This window comes from Rhea pennata, chromosome 10, assembly GCF_028389875.1.
Source record: "Rhea pennata isolate bPtePen1 chromosome 10, bPtePen1.pri, whole genome shotgun sequence".
Lineage (NCBI taxonomy): Eukaryota > Metazoa > Chordata > Aves > Rheiformes > Rheidae > Rhea > Rhea pennata.
In genome coordinates, this window is record NC_084672.1 from 3,023,629 (window position 1) to 3,042,490 (window position 18,862).

At 39.8% G+C, this 18,862-nt stretch overlaps 1 protein-coding gene across 2 annotated transcripts in view; it reads left to right on the forward strand.

Annotated features, from left to right (window-relative positions):
* MEGF11 (multiple EGF like domains 11) overlaps positions 1-18,862 on the forward strand; it is a 196,848-nt gene that overhangs the window by 116,722 nt on the left and 61,264 nt on the right. For both annotated transcript variants that reach the window (XM_062583487.1, XM_062583488.1), the window contains exon 7: positions 6,538-6,712. In XM_062583487.1, coding sequence (XP_062439471.1) covers positions 6,538-6,712 — 175 coding nt within the window. The remainder of the gene's footprint in view (positions 1-6,537; positions 6,713-18,862) is intronic.

Here is an 18,862-nt window from a genome sequence, read left to right on the forward strand (position 1 = left end):
CTGAGTGCTTGAGATAGGCTCTGTTTGTCTCAGTCTTGGAAATGAATAGGTGATCTTTCATGTGGATTCAAGTTCAACTGTAAGTGCTGAGGCTTTGCCTAACTGTGAGTCAGAGCTCAAAATGGATTATTTAAGTCTTGTAATTCTGATCAGACGAGTCCTCTACAGAAAAATAGCTGCCGGCTCTATGGGGTTTGACAGTGAGGATCCGAAGTGTTCAACACCTTGAAGGTGACTACGTACAGCAGGCTTCTACCACTTCTGAGTATTTTGTGCATCGTGGAAATCATTGCAAAAAATAACATCCCTAAGGCATGAGCAGAGCACTATACACGAAAGTTTGATGTTGTATTGTAATGAGGCTAGGAATGACATAAGAATTGCTGCTGAGTGAGCTGAGGGAGGAATTTCGGTATGTCGCACTGCTCTGTACTACCTGCCAGCGTGCAAGACTTAAACCTGTGATAAGTACAAAGTAAATTGCTCCTCAGTGAAAGCTGCCCCTCATGTGTGCTGGAGGGTGAGAAAATGCTTGCATGCAGTTATTGGGGAGCTGCTGGCACAGTATGTCTTCACCCCCACTCCTAGCCTGCAAAAACTTTTTTGTGTGCCCATTTTCCCCGAAAGGTGTAGATGGAGCTGCAGGGAGACCACCCAGCCATGAGCTGAACTTGGGTGCTATTGCCCAGCTGACTGCTTGAGTCATTACCACTCTTTTAGCTGGAGGAAGCTTGTGGACTTGAGTATGCAAGTGTCCATCCTGGGGTAATCAAAGGAGTACCTGGGAGATGCTCTGGCAGAGGACAGAGTCAGTTTACCAGAAGATTGTCCTTGAAGGACCAGACTAGCACCATCAGGCTGCGAAGGAAAGTTAGAGCTCAAGTTTGAGAGGGCTCAGAAACATGGATTGAATCTTCTCACAGCTCTTTTTTTATGCACGTTGTTATTCTTACACACTATGCAGCTGATCTGTGCCTAGTCACTGTCTGACAGATAATTTTTATGCCTTTCCCAACACTGCTCCATCAGCTTCACTTGCAGCATCCTCTGCTAAGATGGTATCTCAGTTTCCTTAATAAATGAGTCTAGTCTCTCCATTGATAAAATCTTCCTTTTTCCTGCATCTTATCACTGCTGTTATGGAACAAAGCAATATCAGCAAGCTGTAGATCTGTAAATGTTCTTTCATTCATCTATGGTATTTCAGCTTTCCATTTTTCAATGAACTCTTCAGAATCCTGTCAATTTCTGCGCCGAGGAGTGTCGGAGTTGATGGAAAATGACCTTCTCCAAAGACACTCCATATTTTGAACAAATCTCTTTCTCTCTTTTTTTTTTTTTTAACTACCCCACATGGCTCACTTCTTTCCACCTACCTCCTCTCCTGAACTTCTATCATTATTGAAACTGTCTTCCAAATTCATTCATTTACTGAGAGCCATCTATTTTCCCCGGAAGCTATTTAAGCTGTTGGCTATTTGTTGTGATACCTATGTGTGTAGAATAATTTTATGAATAATTAAAAGAAGCTGAGGGAAGCTTGCTTACTTCTGTCAGTGCTTTTGACTCACTAGGTGTGGTTATTGGGCGTCCCACTGGACCTGAAGTTTCTGGAGATTTTGAGGAGCAGGCTGGGAAGAGACATTAAGAAATACACCATCAGCTTTCCTATTTTCATAGATCTATGTTAATGTCTGAAGAGACCAATATGATCATCTAGTCTGACCTTCTGCATAACAACAGCTGAAGAACATCATCCAATAATTTCTGCATCAAAGCACATTGAAAGGCACTTTGTACAGGACTTTTGAACAACTCCAGAATTAGGTACTTTAGAGTACACTTGTGACTTGGATTGTCCTTCCCCCATGCAACAAAACCCACACTGAGACTATCTTTAAGAGTGAGAAAGGCATAACCCTGGCTTAAATTTTCTGAAAAGCAAGAAGGAAAAGTCTTACCTACCCTGCTTACTTGAGCAGAGCTGAGCAACCATAAGCGTTTAGTAAGTGTCTTTCCTGGATCGGGAACGTGTGGTGGGCAAGGAAGACATGGTGACCTTGTAAACCTTGGCTTTTTCCTGCCTGCACCTGGGATTCTGTGACAAAGTTTCATGAAATGGATAAATCTCTGTAAGGGGAGTTCTACTTATTGCCTCAACATTGAAAAGTTTGGAAGGACTAAACCCCATGGACCTCTCATGAAAACTTGTCTTGGCCTAAAACAGGTTGCTTTTGAATGAAGCTGGCATTGAAGATGTACTGGACTGAAGCAGAGGCTCTGCAGTTTAATTGTGGCTACTTCTATAAAAGCAAGAGGACAGTTTAGTAAAGGGAAACCGAATGTAGTGTGGATAACTAAAGACAGAAAATACTGTAAATAAGGATTAGAGTGATTGTTAATTAAGATGATGAGTGCTAGTGACAAAAGTCAAAAATTCACTGCAAAGAGGTAGTTTAGGCTGAAAGATACACGGAGAACAAATTCAGATTTTGGAACAAATTATGTTGTTTGAAACTTTTCTTTCCCAATTTGCCTTGAGGAAGTTAAATTACCTAGAGTCAAAGGAAACAGGTTTCCTCAAAAATTACTGTTAACTATGCCAAAAAAAAAAGTGCAAAGGTCAAAAATGACTTTTTGTTTTTCAGTTCAGCTAGTAACTTGAAAAAAAATCTTTTGTTACTGTATATTTTGTATAGTAAACTTAAGCTTCTGAACTTTAGCAAGAGTCACAGAAGAATTTCCTTCTCATGTGGACAGCTTCCAATTTCTACCTTCTCTTTATCGCTCCTGGCTACTTGGGCCTAGTGCCAGAGAGACACTTGGCCTGTTGTATTCATTCTAGGTTTTCTGCACTGTTCTTTCCTGTTCTGCAAGAAATTTGAAGAAATAAACGTTGTTAAGATTCACTTTAAAGTACCAACGTATAATGCTGCCAGACTCTATCATGAGTGTAAAGTTCCCTTCCTGTTCACAGCAAGCACTTGGAAAGCAGATGTTAGTGAGTTTGCCTTCTGTGATCCTTTCAAAGGCTTCACATTCTCGTACCAATTCATGAAGTGATCCTGGTCCAGAGGAATTGTTTGTGTTTCTTAATTTCATGTTATTGGTGATGTGGAAGAATGCCTTACATACGCTATATCCCACGCTGGCAAAAGGTTATATGGACTCATGACCTTGAAAAGTACATTTAGAACAGGAAGGGAGGAATTATACAAATAATTCACCTTGCTAATTGTATTTCCAGTTCTTTAACACCTTTACTATTCAGTGCCTGAAATTTTTCAGAATCACTACAACTAGCAAATTTAATTCACAGGGTAGATGGTTGGATGTGTAGATGGGTGGATGCATATAAATAAGTTTCCTAGCTTTAAGTGTATGTACATAGTTTAAACATGGAATGAAATTTTACAGAATGCAAATATAATAAGACAGAAACATACTTCTAACTCACATGTGCATGTATGTGCACACTACTTCCACATTATGAGCTGCGATATGCTCAATGTTTAGTTTTGACTTTAACTACCGGAATAGTCCTCAAATACTAGAATATAAAATATAACTACTAACATAAACTTAGTACTATTTAGTGCTATCAGCTGCAGATCTTAAAGGGTTTCCAAAGAAAGGAAGGCATCATTTTACAGATGGAAAAGATGAGATACAGAAAGAATAAGTTATATGGCCAAGATTCACTGGCAGAATCAGGAAGAGAACAGCTGTTTTCTGAATTTTGGTTAAGCCCCTAGATTTCAGGCATCTTTAAGTTAACATTGTGCATCAGGGCACCTTGATGTTCAAACAAGTGTTTGCAATTCAGGATGTTATGTTCTTTGTATCAGAGACAAGACTCCTGTATTCCTGGACTGGACAGAGCCTGCAACTTCATTTCATGCAGACCAATGATGTAGTTTGCTTTTTCTTCCCCCATGTTGCTCTACCATAACACTATATAGCATGTGCTACTGTTTTGGCCTGCCAAAAGCTTTGGAAAGATTTATTCTGCTGCCACCAAGGGAAAGAAAGGTTGCCCTCCTCTGCTGTGTAGTCTATTTACCAACTATTGCTGCCTCTCCAGAACCATCGTCATGGATACCAAAACCCTGGAATTTCATATGGAGGATTTTTTTAATGCTACAATTCCAGCCCTCTGCCAGAGAGCAGAAGATACACATTTCAAAGCACTGAAGGACTATCAGTACTTGGCTTAGGAAAAAAGCAAAACTCTGATATTATGGGGCCAATAATAAAATCATTCTTGCTTCAACAGGGAAATGATGTGGTTGCAGTGACCCAGACCTCTGCACAAGGCTTTTTATAGTGTGCAGCCTGGTGAAAGAGTGGGAAAAGGCTTAGGCAGGATGCTGCTGCTGCCTTTTAGAGGGCCTTGCTGAGGAGTCCATACCCCTTCTCCCACAGACTCTTCTGCCAAACCAATTTGGTTCTTGCTGGGTTTTTTGGTACATGCTAGGATGATTTTTAGTCTTTAATAAATAGTCAACATCTCATGCAAAACAGCTCTCCGTTTTGATGAAAGAGCCAACATTGAAGTAGAAATTCTTACTGAGTATAGTATTTTCAATTGAATTGTCATAGACTGATTCAAACTGCTGTGATCATATATTATGTTTGAAAGATTTAATTTAGCCGACAGATGCAGTTCTCATGGAACCTTATGATATGTGCAGTAAAAGTGAAAACAGAGAAGCAAAGAATCCACTCTAAAATATTTCTTTAATGTTTAGCTTTCTGCTCCTATTAGGTAATGATTAATAAATGGAGAGAGGGAAAAATGAGCTTTTATTATTTTCATCTAAATGTTAAGAGGTACTGTGTGAACAACCATAATTTCAGGGACTGCTTTGTCAGAAGAATTTCATGGATGGCGGTTTGTTAAGCTGATGAATTGTTTTAATTAGTCAGTAAAACACTATTTATGATGACACATATGACAGTCACAAAAATTGTTAATTCTTAGTCACAACAGTTTGTGACTAACATCTCCCACCAGTAATTGCCTGAAACATACTTGGAAATTGTGTTTTACAAAGTTATCTTGAAAATTAATATGTAGGATATTAATTTTACAGGTGTAAAAAAACTCAGTCAAGTCCACAATATTAGGCTATAGTAATAAATAATCATAAAGGATTAATAAGTAGACTCTCTGATGCAAAGAAGCAGGAGTCAGGTGCAGAGAGAGGTGCCACCTTGCAGAGCTCTATTCTGAGAATAGAGAAAATGTTGATTTGTAGCAATATTATTTCTCATCTCTCTCGCTGAGGGTTAGATGGTGCTATTAAGGCACAATTTTGTGCTACAGAGGCCCAGAGGCTGTACTCAACACTCAGGTGAAGCGTTACACTCAGAACTGGCCTCAGACAACATGCAGTCCTTTCCAAAGATCACATTCCCTCTCCAGCTCCTGCTCTTTCTCCCAACCTTCATTGACCTCATCTCCTCAAACATGACTTGCCCCTTTGCACTCCCTTCCTGTCCCCCAGAAACCGCCATCTCTTTGAACCAGGATGTTCCCATCTCCAGGCTTCCCCTCTCCTAACCCCCAACTGCAAATGCAGAGTGGCTCTCCTCCTTGGAGAACTTAGTGCCCTCAGGAAACCAGGAGATACCCTTTCTGTTTATAGAAGAGCAAATGGGGAATAAAGACAAACTCTCTGACAGGAGGAACAAAGGACTAAGTCTTTCACCTACCAGATGCTTCTTCACAAGGCTCAGACATTGTGTGGCCTTTGGGGCTTGATCGTCTTCCCTACTTTTCTGTGTGCTGCCACAACAGCACAGAATTGGCTGAAGAGAAATGCAAGTCAGAGTGTTAATGTTGGGTAGCAATGCTCATTATTCAGCATAAAGAGACTTGACTCATTTCCCTGCACAGCTGAGATTTAGTCCCAGGGCTCCTGTTGACTCCTGCCCTGAATAAATCCCATAGTGATCAGTTCTGTTGACTATTACTAAATATGCCCCACAAAACTCCTTTCTCCAGGGGAATTTTTACTTCCCGAACACTTTCCTTTCTACCTCCTCCTCCTTAAAAGTTCTCCCAAGGTGTCACTCATGCTGTGAGACTCAGGTTTTTATTCACAAGTCCTAGTTGTGACATAGTTGAATCTCTCCTAACCTTGATCATCTGTAACTGATGGTATTATACCCAAATAGTGTAGCAAATATGTGGCTCAATCCGGTAGTTAACATCAGGAATCCAAGTCATATTGATTTGAGTATGAAAAAAGCATAAACTTCATGTGTGTAAAATTACCAGTGCTATGACAGTTCCTGGCTGCCTGCATATTGCTTGCTAGAGTGATATTTAGTACCATATTCCCTATACATTTCCTAACTTATATGGCTGCTCTTGTTCACCATCCTTAACAGTTTTCAGCTTTGTTCAGTTCTTAATGTGACTCTTGCTGATGTTTCATTTGAAATGTTCTGCTGAGAAATTTCTGCTGTTTACTGGGAGGATTTTTCTTTCATGCCCAGATCTCATTAATGTCTGTCTTTCTTCATTAGTTGCCATCCATTGTCTGGAGAATGTAGCTGCAAAGCTGGCTGGGCTGGACTCTATTGCAATGAAACGTGTCCCCCTGGATACTACGGTGAAGGCTGCCAGCTGAGCTGCCTTTGCCAGAATGGTGCAGACTGTGACAGCATTACAGGGAAGTGTACCTGCGCACCAGGATACATGGTAAGTGAAAGCTGGAAAGAATGCAGTATTTCATAAAGTGCCAGCAAAAAATTAAAGAGGATTTTAATCTTATTTCGAATAATATTTGTGTAAGCATGGCCAAATCTAGGTAATTTTTCCCCATGTGATTCCACATAATTCTCCTCTGAACATGTCAGTTTGCTACTTCTGATTGTTTGCTTAACATCAGTGTTGCAACTTTATTGCTCTTGGAAGGATAAAGACATGGTTTCCCAGCTTATATGCTAAGTCAAGTCATAACACAAAAGATGTCAGATTATTGTCTGCCTGGAAGAGCAGAAAAAGAATTCTCTTGGCCTTTCAGCACGTTCCTTGTCAGTCACACTGTGATTTTAATAGCTGAAGATTTTTGAAAATGTTGCAAATAATAGGGCAATTGATGTCTTTTCTGAGCATGTATGGCAGATGTCTTTCACCTGAGGATCAGAAAGAGCTTCAGACATTCTGATGTAAACAAGCATTAGGTTTTGTAGATGAGACATAAAACAGCTGAAGAAATCAGCCCAGGTCAAACAAGAGAAGGGAGGTAGATCCTGAGTGGCTAGAACAAAACTCCGACTTACAGATTGTGTAGTTCTAGCAGAAGATGTTAGGACATGGATCAAGGTGTCTAGTCCTGCTACACCTGGATGTAATGTCCTCATTACTGAGTTCCCTGGTTGGGGAAGGGCCAGAATTTAATATGCAGATCTAAATATGAAGCACCTCTTTCACATTACTTCAGGACATTCCATGGAAGAGATCCCCATGTTATGTTTAAGAGTTTATGTTTCCTAAGAAAACAAAGTACTTTCAGGAGAAAATTCCACCACAACTTAATTCACAGTTGTCTTTCCATAATTCATGTTCTTAATTTCACATGAGCTATCCCCCAGGCCTGTCTACTTGTTTTCCATACTGTTGTAGTAACTATTAGTGATATTTATGACTAAGTTTACTAGAAATCAAGCTTCAGATTCAAAGACATTCCTAACAGTTTTAGAGCTTCCACTGACATTTAGCAGCTGACTAAAACATGCAGCCTCCTGGATAAGTTTTACTCTTTATTATTCTAAGTCACAACTTCAAACCAAGATGAATAAATATCCTTAGATGTTAGGGAGTATGGGCTTTGGCCACGTTGTAGCTCCTTTGCTTTGCCTTTTGAAGTGCAGCGGACATACTTCCCTTCACATGCCAGCTTTTGAAGCAGCAGAAGGGGCATGGCATGCTCGATCTAGGTTGCAGAGTAGCCGCATCCCACATCAGGACCCACTGCAGTGTTTAGGGTTTTCTTGAAGAAAACAGTGGCAGCATTTTGCAGTTATCCAGGGGAAAGCTGCACAACAAAGTGACAAGATCACATAGAGTAGGAGTCCCAGATGAGTTGAGATGGGTAGGATATTAAAGCCTTCTTAGCCTCCCTCCCTTTTAAATCCCCACCTGAGTTTATGATCACGAGCCATCATCCCCAGAACCGTGGAAGGGGAGTTATGGCTTAAAGTCACCTCTGTCCTCTGCTTCGTGTCAACAGCTGAACCTGAAAATTGGAGCCTCCATCTAATTTCTAGGGGTTCTCTCAATGATGACACATTTATTTAGACATGAGGGGTAGAACTGTCAAAAGCACCTATGAAAGACAGTAATACTTTAAGATGAAAAAAAAAAAAAGAACTTTGAAGTTTGATCCCCCACTTATTTACAGTAATAGGAAAAAAGAATTTATCGTGTCTGTTCTGTGGTACTACACAAGTGTTAATATAAAGTAAAGGAAAGAAAGAAACCAGTAGCATGCTAATAGGAAATACAAAATAAAAAGATACTAAGATCCTCTTTCTTACCAGGAAAGCTGCTCAAGTTTGCAGCACAAAAATATTTTGTGATCTTTCACTGTACGTAGTAAAAGAAAAACATAGCTTACATAATACGTATTGCTCCATAGCTTATACAATATATTGTTGCAGGCATGAAGCCTGGGAAGTTCCTCTTGCATTGCTTCAGAATAATATTTAATCTCATAATAAAGAGCCTTCTTGCATTGACATTTAAACAGCTTGGTTATTGAGGATAGCTCTATAATCACTGAAGCATATTTAGGCATTAGTATCATTGCACTCTCATAATATACTATAATCTCTGGCAATTAGTCCATGAGGGGAAGTAAAGCCTTGAAATTGCTAATTTATTGCCTCTAAAGTGTGTTTGTCAGCCGTATGCATGCCAGATGAATCGAGTTGCAAGAGTTCTTTCAAACACTAGAGAACATGGGCTGCAAAGGAAAACTTAACAGGAGCCACCACATGCTAGCGCAGAAACGCAGGGTGCTGCGAGCTGCTGCAGCACGCGCTCACCATCCGTGCAGGCAGGTCGTGTCCGCGCTGCTCCCCACGCAGCTGGTGGGTCGTGCAAGAGGGACTGTGGGGGCTGGGAATGCTTGGAGTGCCTCGTCTCAATGACACACTCAAGACCAGATTTTGCCTTCAAATATGCATGCTGGCCTCTTGCTGAGGCAATGGGGAGTTCTGCCTGAGGGTAGCATTTTGCCCTTGAATTCGGCTAGCCTGCAAGCGAGCGGCGTGACTGCTCGTGAATGCAGGATGTCTCTTTTGGCAGCACTGACAATAGAGACAGCTAATATAGAGCTGGGCAGAGCTAATTATTCAGAATCGGTGAAAATGAATCCCTCTTGCTTTTTCTAGCATGAAGCCTGGCTGATGCAGCCACAGGGTCAGCAGTTCTGCCTTCCCATTGCAAAGATTTAAAGTGGGATCAGCATCTTACATTTTACTGAAGTGTTTGATCTACATAGGAGCTTCTGTAGCAGAGCAGGGTAAAGGGTTTCCAAGTAAGGAGGGAAGAGGAGATGATGAATTGTAGAATATAACTGAAAAGTCTAACTGAGAAGGCAGAGAGATTGGACCCATAGGACTTCGGGGTTACTGGCTGGCTAGAAAACACAGTGACCAAGAAATGACAGAGTCTTTTCCTGACAAAGCACTCCTCCAGCCCACTTCTCCTGCACAGATGGCTTGTTTTTCAGCTCTGCCCTGCCTCGGCTATATCAGGGCAGCTGGGCTGGGTTTCAGAATGAATCATCTGCGATTGCAGCCAAAACAGGAACATTTTGTTGGGATGCAGAACAAGCCATTAAAAACACAAAGCATCTGGTCACCTTTATTAAATGTATTTAAGTGGAAAGGCAACCATCCCATAGGTTGACATATACATGACTATAGCACTTGATTTTGTTGGAAGTTAAGCAGATTCAAGTTTTAAAATAAAAATGTACATTGTAGCTCAGAAAATAATACATAATTTATTAGCTGTGACATTTCCAAAAATTCAAATGCCAAAGCTAAATATTGGTGAGCTAGCAGTTTTGGATATGATTTCAATGCAGTTTATGTCTTCTTTTCCTTGATGAATATTTTGGGTCAGACTCAACAACCACATTTGTACATACCTATCTCTAAAAATATATCTAGATGATGTAAAGGTACTACTGAGTACCAGTACAGGTTATCTATGTGAGGTCTCAGTATGACTGGGCTCGCATTAGGGTATTGCAGCATTTTAATTGTATAGGTATCTAAACTAAAAGAATTTGATGCAAATACTGTGTATAGATTTGCCCAGAGGGATTGCTGAGAAATCTGAGTGATCCACAGTCATTCTCCAAACAGCCCCATTCTTGGAGGCAGTGAACAAGGCAATAAAAATGGGATAACAGTAGAGGGGATGGAGCAAAATCTTTCCCTGCAACATCACAGAGCATCTCCAGAGCTTCTTCTAAAATGTAGAGTCCATATTGCTGGCCTGATGGAAACCCTGGCCTTACTGCATCTCACCTGTGAAAGGAGGATAAGGGCTTGTGTTCATTTAATTAAAATGATTGTGGGGAATCATGACAAGCATGCCTATCGGGCACTTCTCTGAAGCTGGTAGTTTTAACATATTTGAGGATTGCCTCTCAGTCCTTATGTGTTGAATTGCCAGTGATACTTTTCTGAAAAACAGTTCTGAAAACTGTTCTGCTGCTATCTCTTTTGTGACAAGGAGGAATCTGATAAACATGCATGGGGAGTACCCGAAGATTAGGCTTAAAAAAACATGCAAGGAGATGCTTAACTGGTAAAAAATACATCCTTACTCCCACACGCAAATAGTCACTCCTTACAATAAATTCCTTGGATGCAATTATGGGGGTGGCAAGAGGGGTTGTACTAACTTGTGTCTTCCCCTCCTTACAAATTCTGCTTTCAGTTGCTTGCTTACAAGCTCACTGAAGACAGCGATGTAGTAGGGATGTAAAAGAAATCAGGATTTGCCCTGTCCTCTCTTCTTTTGGTTTTGGTTCATTGAATTTTATTTCTGTAATTCAATAAATGTGGTAAAGAAGGCCAGAGGATATGAATTAAATATGACAGGGGACCACAGGAATCCTGACCTTCTGTCTCACAAGAAAATCTTGAAACCAACCCCCTGTACATACCTATCAGCTTTCTAGCTACTGAGATCATTATATATGCTATTGAAATGCAACTGGATTCGCCTTTTCCATTGCACAGCTAATTGCAACTTTCTTGAAAACAGTAGTTATCTTGAGATCTCATTCTGTGATATACCTTTATTTATTTATATATGCTTTGTTTTCTTCCTTTGAAAAATATATTTAACTTCAAATGCTTTCATTCTGTCTGGTGTGGCAAAGGAGATATGAAGTTAAAACATTTCTTAGTCCAAGACACCCTGAGAAAACTTTAACACTTATCTGTGGAATGTGTGGTCAGCTTTTACTTGAGCGGGCACTCAGGTCTATATTTCACATCTAGATGACAGAACTTATATTACTTTAAAGAGTTCATCTATTTATGCAGCAATCTTTTGAAGACCTGTCTGCTTTTATTGAACCCTGCATGCTGGCAAGAAAAGCAAGTACTTCATCACCAGAATGAAAGAATTCATTTGACATTTTTCTATTCCTTGACTACAGTGGTAGACCCCATACAAGCCCATCCTTGCATTATGCAGTACTGGAAAGGATGGAGACTATAAGAGTGATGATCTCTTAATAGAAGTTTTTTCAGCTTTTGGAATGCTGCTTGGATTTCCTGAAACTTCCTAGGATATATCCTCATACTGTGCATCTATAGTCATTTGCATCTTTTGTTGCCATTGCATCAAAACTACACTTTAAAAATGCGATAAAATGATACTTCTCAAATATATCCTTACGTACGTTGTTATGTTTATATCTCCCACTGAGGTCAATATGAATCTGTGCACTTAAGGACTGAAATATCAGGCTTAATGTGGGTCTATAAATCCAGAATTTTGTCTAGTATGTCAGAGTTTCTGAATATAAAGCTTTGGGGCAACAAATTGCTCCCTAGGTTTAGCTGTGCATGCGTACATGTTAGAGTAAAGGCAGCCCCTGTGACACACCATAAACAATAGCTCGAGCACTTTATAATAATAAATATACATTACAATGACATAAATTGTGCAAATGCACAGCAAATCTACAACTAAGTTTATAACAGACAATCTCATGGTCAGTACAAATACCCACACACACAGTCTCAGGCCCATCCTATTCTGTCCCATGCCTGTCCAGGTGAATAAAATGACCAACTTACCCTTCTGTAGAACTGAAGAGGACCTTAATTCTGTTTTACCTGTGGAGATCATAACGAACTAACAGGCACATTCTGTTGAGTATTCCAGCCATGACTGGCTTCCTTCTGGCACATGAAGTATCCCTTGTTCCCCAAAGAAAACATCAGGAGAGGAAAAACAGTCTTTCCTTCTATATTAAAAAAAATTTGAAGCCTGCTATCCTGTCGTACACCTTTAAAATTCTCTCTGTTGTCTAAAAGGAAAAAAAAAAGTAAATAGAAAGGAGCAGCTTATCTTATCTTCAATTGAGTTTTCCCTGAAGGACAGAAATCCCAGGTAGCTCTGGAGGAGTTTAAAGAATTGGTGCCTGTAGGTGTTTTCTAGACACTCAAGATTGATAAATACAAATTATCAGAAGTTTCCCTCTTTTTAGCATATTTGCTTTGATCTTTATTCTAAATATATCATCCTTCACCACTTCAGGAAGGAAGAAGGAAAAGTGAATGAGACTTCTTTTTCTTATAAACCCCAGATTCAGTAGTAGACTTATTTTATAAATTTCACAGAATTCTTAATACAAAGGAATGATCCTAGCATTGAAGACAGTAGATCTGTTTGGGGGACTTTAACACATTTAAATGATCCATTTCTCTTTGAGATAATTCCAAAGTACTTCAGTGGAAGCTCATCTCAGAGCAACAGGGCACCTCATCAAAAGGTTTAAAAAGAAAAAACGAGAGGAAAAAATCTTCAGTAGAGCCTGTGTCCTTTTATCCTTGATTTACCGAGCATATCGGTTACCCCCCTTTGTTAAAAGCTCTTTTCATTTATAGGTATAAAATGAATTCAACCATTTTATCAAGATGTTCTTGATACCAATCACCAGTATAAATTTTACTTGCTGTAGGAGGGGAAAAGGTTTTCTGGCACAGCAGTTGTCCAATTAACTGGAGTATTACAGGCAACAAAAACAGTTTGCCCAGTCCCTCTTCATGAATTACTTAGATGCACAAAGAAGACACAGTGGCTTCTTATTGGTTTCCTATTTGTATTCATAATTCACTGTCTCAAAATCATTATGAATGGCTAGTGGTAGTGGCAATGGATATAGAAAAAGGCATCCATACTGCGTGGGTGGGTTTGAACATAGGCGGTAGCCAGGAGTGAGTGAATCACTAGTTAATAACAAAAATAAAATAAGGTATTTTATAAGCAAGGGAACTAAAGAAGCTTTGTTTCCCGTGAGTTTATATCCTTAGCCCCCAGCCTTCCCTAGCCCACTGCAGTAACCCTGTCTGTCTGTCATGGTCCTTATGACACTTCAGCTAGCAAAGGACACCAGGGCGATGCCAGGCTGGCCCTCTGTATGAGCTGATGTGCCTGGATGAGGGCAGTCACCAGCCAGCTCGCTGCTACCAGGAACAAATATTCCCCTGAATTCCACTTTTATTTTATTGAGGAATGCGCTAACATGGGCTTCTCTCGTCCACCCAACTAAATATTCAGGAAATGTGAGGTGTACAATTTTTTTGAAGGCTCCTGCCCCACTTCTCATTTTGGTTCCAGTTAGTCAACGGGTTAATATTTTACTGATGACTGCAGTGATGGCCAAATTCAGATAGGCTTACGGACATCAAATTCACATAAGCCTCTCCCTGCATCAGCAGGTTAAAAGTACCGTGCATCACCTTCCTTAAAAAGAAAAGGATTTGGGGTGATCAAAGACTGTGTATAAGGTAATGACATGGAGGAAATTGATTCCTGTGCTCCCAGCCTTTACCTCTTTCCTATTTTATTGTTTTCTCCTTTGTTCCTCCTCAATTATTCAAAAGTTCTTTGTAAACTTCATTATAAGATGTTCAGGAATGTTCCTCCATAACCATGAATACTCTTCAACCAGCCTGGAAGTAAAGAGGCACAGACAAATACTGACATGAGAAATAGTATAAGAAGAAAAGTCACTGCTTGGATACAAAAACTAGTGGGATTCAGCTGAAGAAATAGCAAAAAAAAAAAAAAAAAAAAAAAAGTCCTTTTTGAAGTGTTATGAGCAGTTTTGAGATTATTTTGTCTGTGAGCGGAGTGGAAGACCAGGATGTGGGAAATTATCCTAAAATCTACTATAAAAAAAGATAGGAGATGTAACTATGTCCTAGAAAACTATGATAGGCCAAGTTAAAAATGATATTCAGGTGGCACTTGAAAAGTGGATAAAGATAAAAATGCTATTAATTGTGAAACAAATCAGGCACAATGAACAGTCAGGTCATAATTATAACCGTAATAGTTATGGCCATGTCCTAGATCCCACGTGCCTGGTTCTGGTCTAAGAGAAATACATTGTCCTTAGGACTTGCATTTGCTTGGTGCTTTCAAGATGGAGATAAGTCTGAAACCTTATCTAATAATTCCGCTAAAGCTTACAAATGATTTCACAAGTGGACGTGGAATGAGTAGCAGATCTAAAGCAGGCAACAAAATCCACTTCTGCTCCAGACAGCCTAATTATGAGTGAACTGCAAATTTTTTTTTTGAAATGAAGGTTGAAGTGAAAGAACTGTCATCTAGTTGTAGAGAATTTTTTTCTGTTAGCTTGACTGCATGCTAGAAGGTCTGAATTTAGTAACATAAAACATCTTATGCCCTATGTTTTGGTGTATTTCTCACATAAATAGACTGGTCAGGAATAATTTGTACCTACCAAGATTTTTGCATATTCATAGATCAGAAAAAATTCCGTCTTGATACATCCCTATTCGTTGATGATCTCTGAATTTACCTACCCATTTCTCTATGCATACAGAAGTATATATTTGTGTGTGTAAAATGGCTATACTTCCATTTTTTTAAGCCATTGGGACTAATAACAGACTGTCAAGTTTTGCATCCCTAGGCTACTAGGTCTAGTCCAGACCAGGTCATACAGATTGAAAATTATCTTCTCTTGGCTGTGCAGTGGCCTGCATGAAATGACTTTGGTCTCAGTCCAGCTCCCTGTGGATGAGTGTGTACATCAAAAATCCCATTTCTATCAGCAGTGGTTGGCAAATTTGCTGGCAGAATGAGACACCATATTACCTTCACAAACCATTGCTTCAGGTCAAGCTTGGTGGCATGGCCATGTGATCCATTTCAAAATCCCCTTAGGACATTTTCTGGGGATAAACAACGCAGGTACTCAGAGCTTTTGGAATGGCGCCCTTCATAAGCATTGCTTTCAACCCATATCGTACTGCATTTTTGTTGAATTACAGATGCCTTTCTGAAAACTCAATCCACTTAGGAGACAGCCCTGGTGCACATAGACTAGGAAACAACAAACATCACCACCAGTGCAACGAAACTGGATGTGAGCTAAAATTAGTATTTCAATAATGCCTCACAAGTGGATTTTTCCAGCCCTGCTGTTTTACAGAAGAAGATATCCTACGTTCAGATCTCAACAGGGAAGATCATTATGGGGACACCACCTGTGTATTCCCAGGCTTTCAGACTAAGCTACTCCCCTGTTGATTTTGATATCAATGAACGAGGTGCTCGCTGCCTATTAGGCTTGTTGGCACTCTGCCCCTGGAGCTCCTGTTGACCAATTAGACATTTCTACTGGAGCACCGGCAGCCACAGCATTTAGGAGCGTCTGTTTTCCTAAACTGTGACAGTGTTTGTGTCAGTGCCTGGCTGCATGGGACATAATGAAAGGTCTTCTCACCCTTCAGGGTATTTGTTGTATGCTTTTGAGTAGGTGAACTGTTGTGCTGGAGTATTTAGCAAGGTCACAAGACACAGTGGGTCTCCCTCTGTCGTGGAAACTGCATCTTTTTCTTTGAAATCAGTGGTATTTTCCAAAGCCTTTTATAACCTACTTCTATGTCATTTTGCTTGCTATCTCTCTTATCAATGTACAAGCTATAGAAATTGTCTGTGAGAGCTCTGATTCTACTTTGTCAGCCCAAGTTTAGAACCTGAACACAGCTGCTGACTTCAGTAGGATTGTTCTAGATATACGAGAGTAGAATTTGTCTCTGTGATGGCCTCTACTAATGAGAACTTACTCAGTTACACACAGTGCCTGTAATTTGATAAGAACTGTGAGCAAGTCCCAAGCCTCCTTCTTTTCTTCTTATATTTACCTTTACTCTGGGCTCTGCTGCAGTTTTATTTACCTGAATAACTCCAAACTTTTCGTAAGTGGGTCCGAAGGAACCAGCTTAATATAGGAGCACTAAATGCCTCTGTCTTTGTTGCTAGTTGACATATTTCCAGTATTTTATCCTTAATTGACAATGTGGCTGTGTCAAATTACATTTCCATTTCTGTAGCCTCACTTCATATCAGTGGAGCTCAATATCTCGTTCAGACTGACTTACTTGATCTGAATTTTGCAGCGGAATCAACCACTTGCCAATAGCAGCGTCTCTTCTCATCTGTTAAGCTTCTAAATGTGTATCTCTTTATCCAGACTATTTGTATGTCTATGGAAAGTTCTTTGTATAAAAGCATTGGTAGCTGATTCTCCTGGAAGCTTAAATTATGAATTTATTTTATTAAAACCACCTTAGTATAGGATTTAAGACAGGGTTAGTTTTTCATTTTATTTTCTGTCTAACTGTACTATCAAAGGACTAGGTTTTATCCTTTACAATCAGGAACATGTAAACGCAAAATCCTCATAGAGTATTTTATGCCAAAGACACAGAATTTTTACTAGATCTTGGACTGTTTTGTGAAACAAAACAAAACTCCCCTAAATGGGGGAGTTTCTTAAGAACTCTGTGTAAATTTGGACAAAACATCCGTTCATCTGCCTATCTGTAATTGCCACGATATATACCAGCTTTTCTGAAAGGATACACTTTAGCTTAAAGTTGATATTGAATGCTATTCAGTTCATGTCATAAAATATCTTTTCCATCTATATAGATAGTTTCTTTTTTTGCCTTGATTCTGTCACATGTGGTTGATGCCTCCATCATGCAGCTCAGGGCCAGGGTCAACAGCAGATGTTAGCACTGTCAGCCCCAAGCCCACATGTCTGCCATCCACCTTGCTGTGGCTGTGGCTTCAATGCACTTAGGAAGAGACCAGCACAGGAGAGCTGCTGCTTACGGCATGTTTAACCCCTCCTGGACTCGATCCATCCGGTCTGTGTGACCGAGAGCTCGGGCACACATGGATGTGCTGAGCTTGTTGGACTGCTTCTGCTACAGCAAGATGAACATCTCAGCTAGGGAGTGCAGAGTTCACGACAGGGAAGTTTAGATTTGAGACTGTGCTTGGACTTGTGCTTAAGTAACTGTGTAGCAAACATTGTGACATCCCGATTCAATTACTTTGGATTATTATTTATAATATTATTTATATTATTATTAATTATATAGTACCACTGTAGAAGATTTCTAAAAGAAACTTTGCAAATGAAGTGAAATTACTTGGGATGGTGAATATAAAGTTAATGGCAAATTTGGAGAAAAGTTTCTTGTTTCACTGAATGGCTAGATAAGATGAAATTCAGTGCTCAGAAGTGCAAATAGGCAGGAAGAAATAACACTAACTAAATACACAAAAGGTGAGCTCTAATTTAATTCCTACCATTCAGGGAATGAGATCAACAATCACAATGGATAGTTTTCTGGAAAATTCAAATCAATGCTTGGCACCAGCCAAAAAACAAACCAACCCAAAGTACCAAATAGAATAGTCAAAATGACCAGGAACAAAGAACAAAATAGAAAAAACATTGTTGTGCTATTGTGTAAATCCGTAATATATCTAAATCTTAAATTGCTGCATGCAGTCTGGCTGATTGCTGCTTACAAAAGATATAATGGAAGTAGAGGATGGTGACAAAGATGATCTTTTATATGGAATAGCTTCTATACAAACAGTGACTTAATAAACTAGAACTCCAGCTCAGAAAACAGATGGCTGAGGATGGATATGATAGAGATCTATGGAGCTGTGGATGGTGCAGAGAACATGAACAGAGAATGATTATTTACTATTTCTAATAACACAGGAACAAGGGGCACCCAACTAAATGACTGCGCAGCAAGTTTAAAAACAAAGATAGCACTTTTCACACAAGGCATAATTAAATTGTGAAATGGCTCCCGTAAAAGAAGAATAGCAGACTGGAATGATTTTGCTTGGAAAAGAGGTGGTTGATGGCAGATATGGGAGAAATCTCTTAGAGACCCCTTCTCAGGGCAGAAGGGGAGGAAGGAATGTGCATTTGCTATTTCTCACAATGTAGGAGGTCCCCCAATTAAAAATCAGGCAGTGGATTTGAAGCAAGTAAATAAGGATAACTTTTCCTCCTTTGTATTTATAATTGAATTACAAATCTTTTTGCCACAGAATGTCATGGAGGCCAGAAGTATAAGTAACACTTTTTATTCCCTGCTCGTAGTGATCTCCATTTTGCAGAACTGTTCAGACTTGTCAGCCAGAGCCCAAACCTACTACTGCAAAAAAGTCCGGAGGCCATAATGGTTCTGTGAGGCAGCTCTTGTGTCACGTAGGGCATGTGGA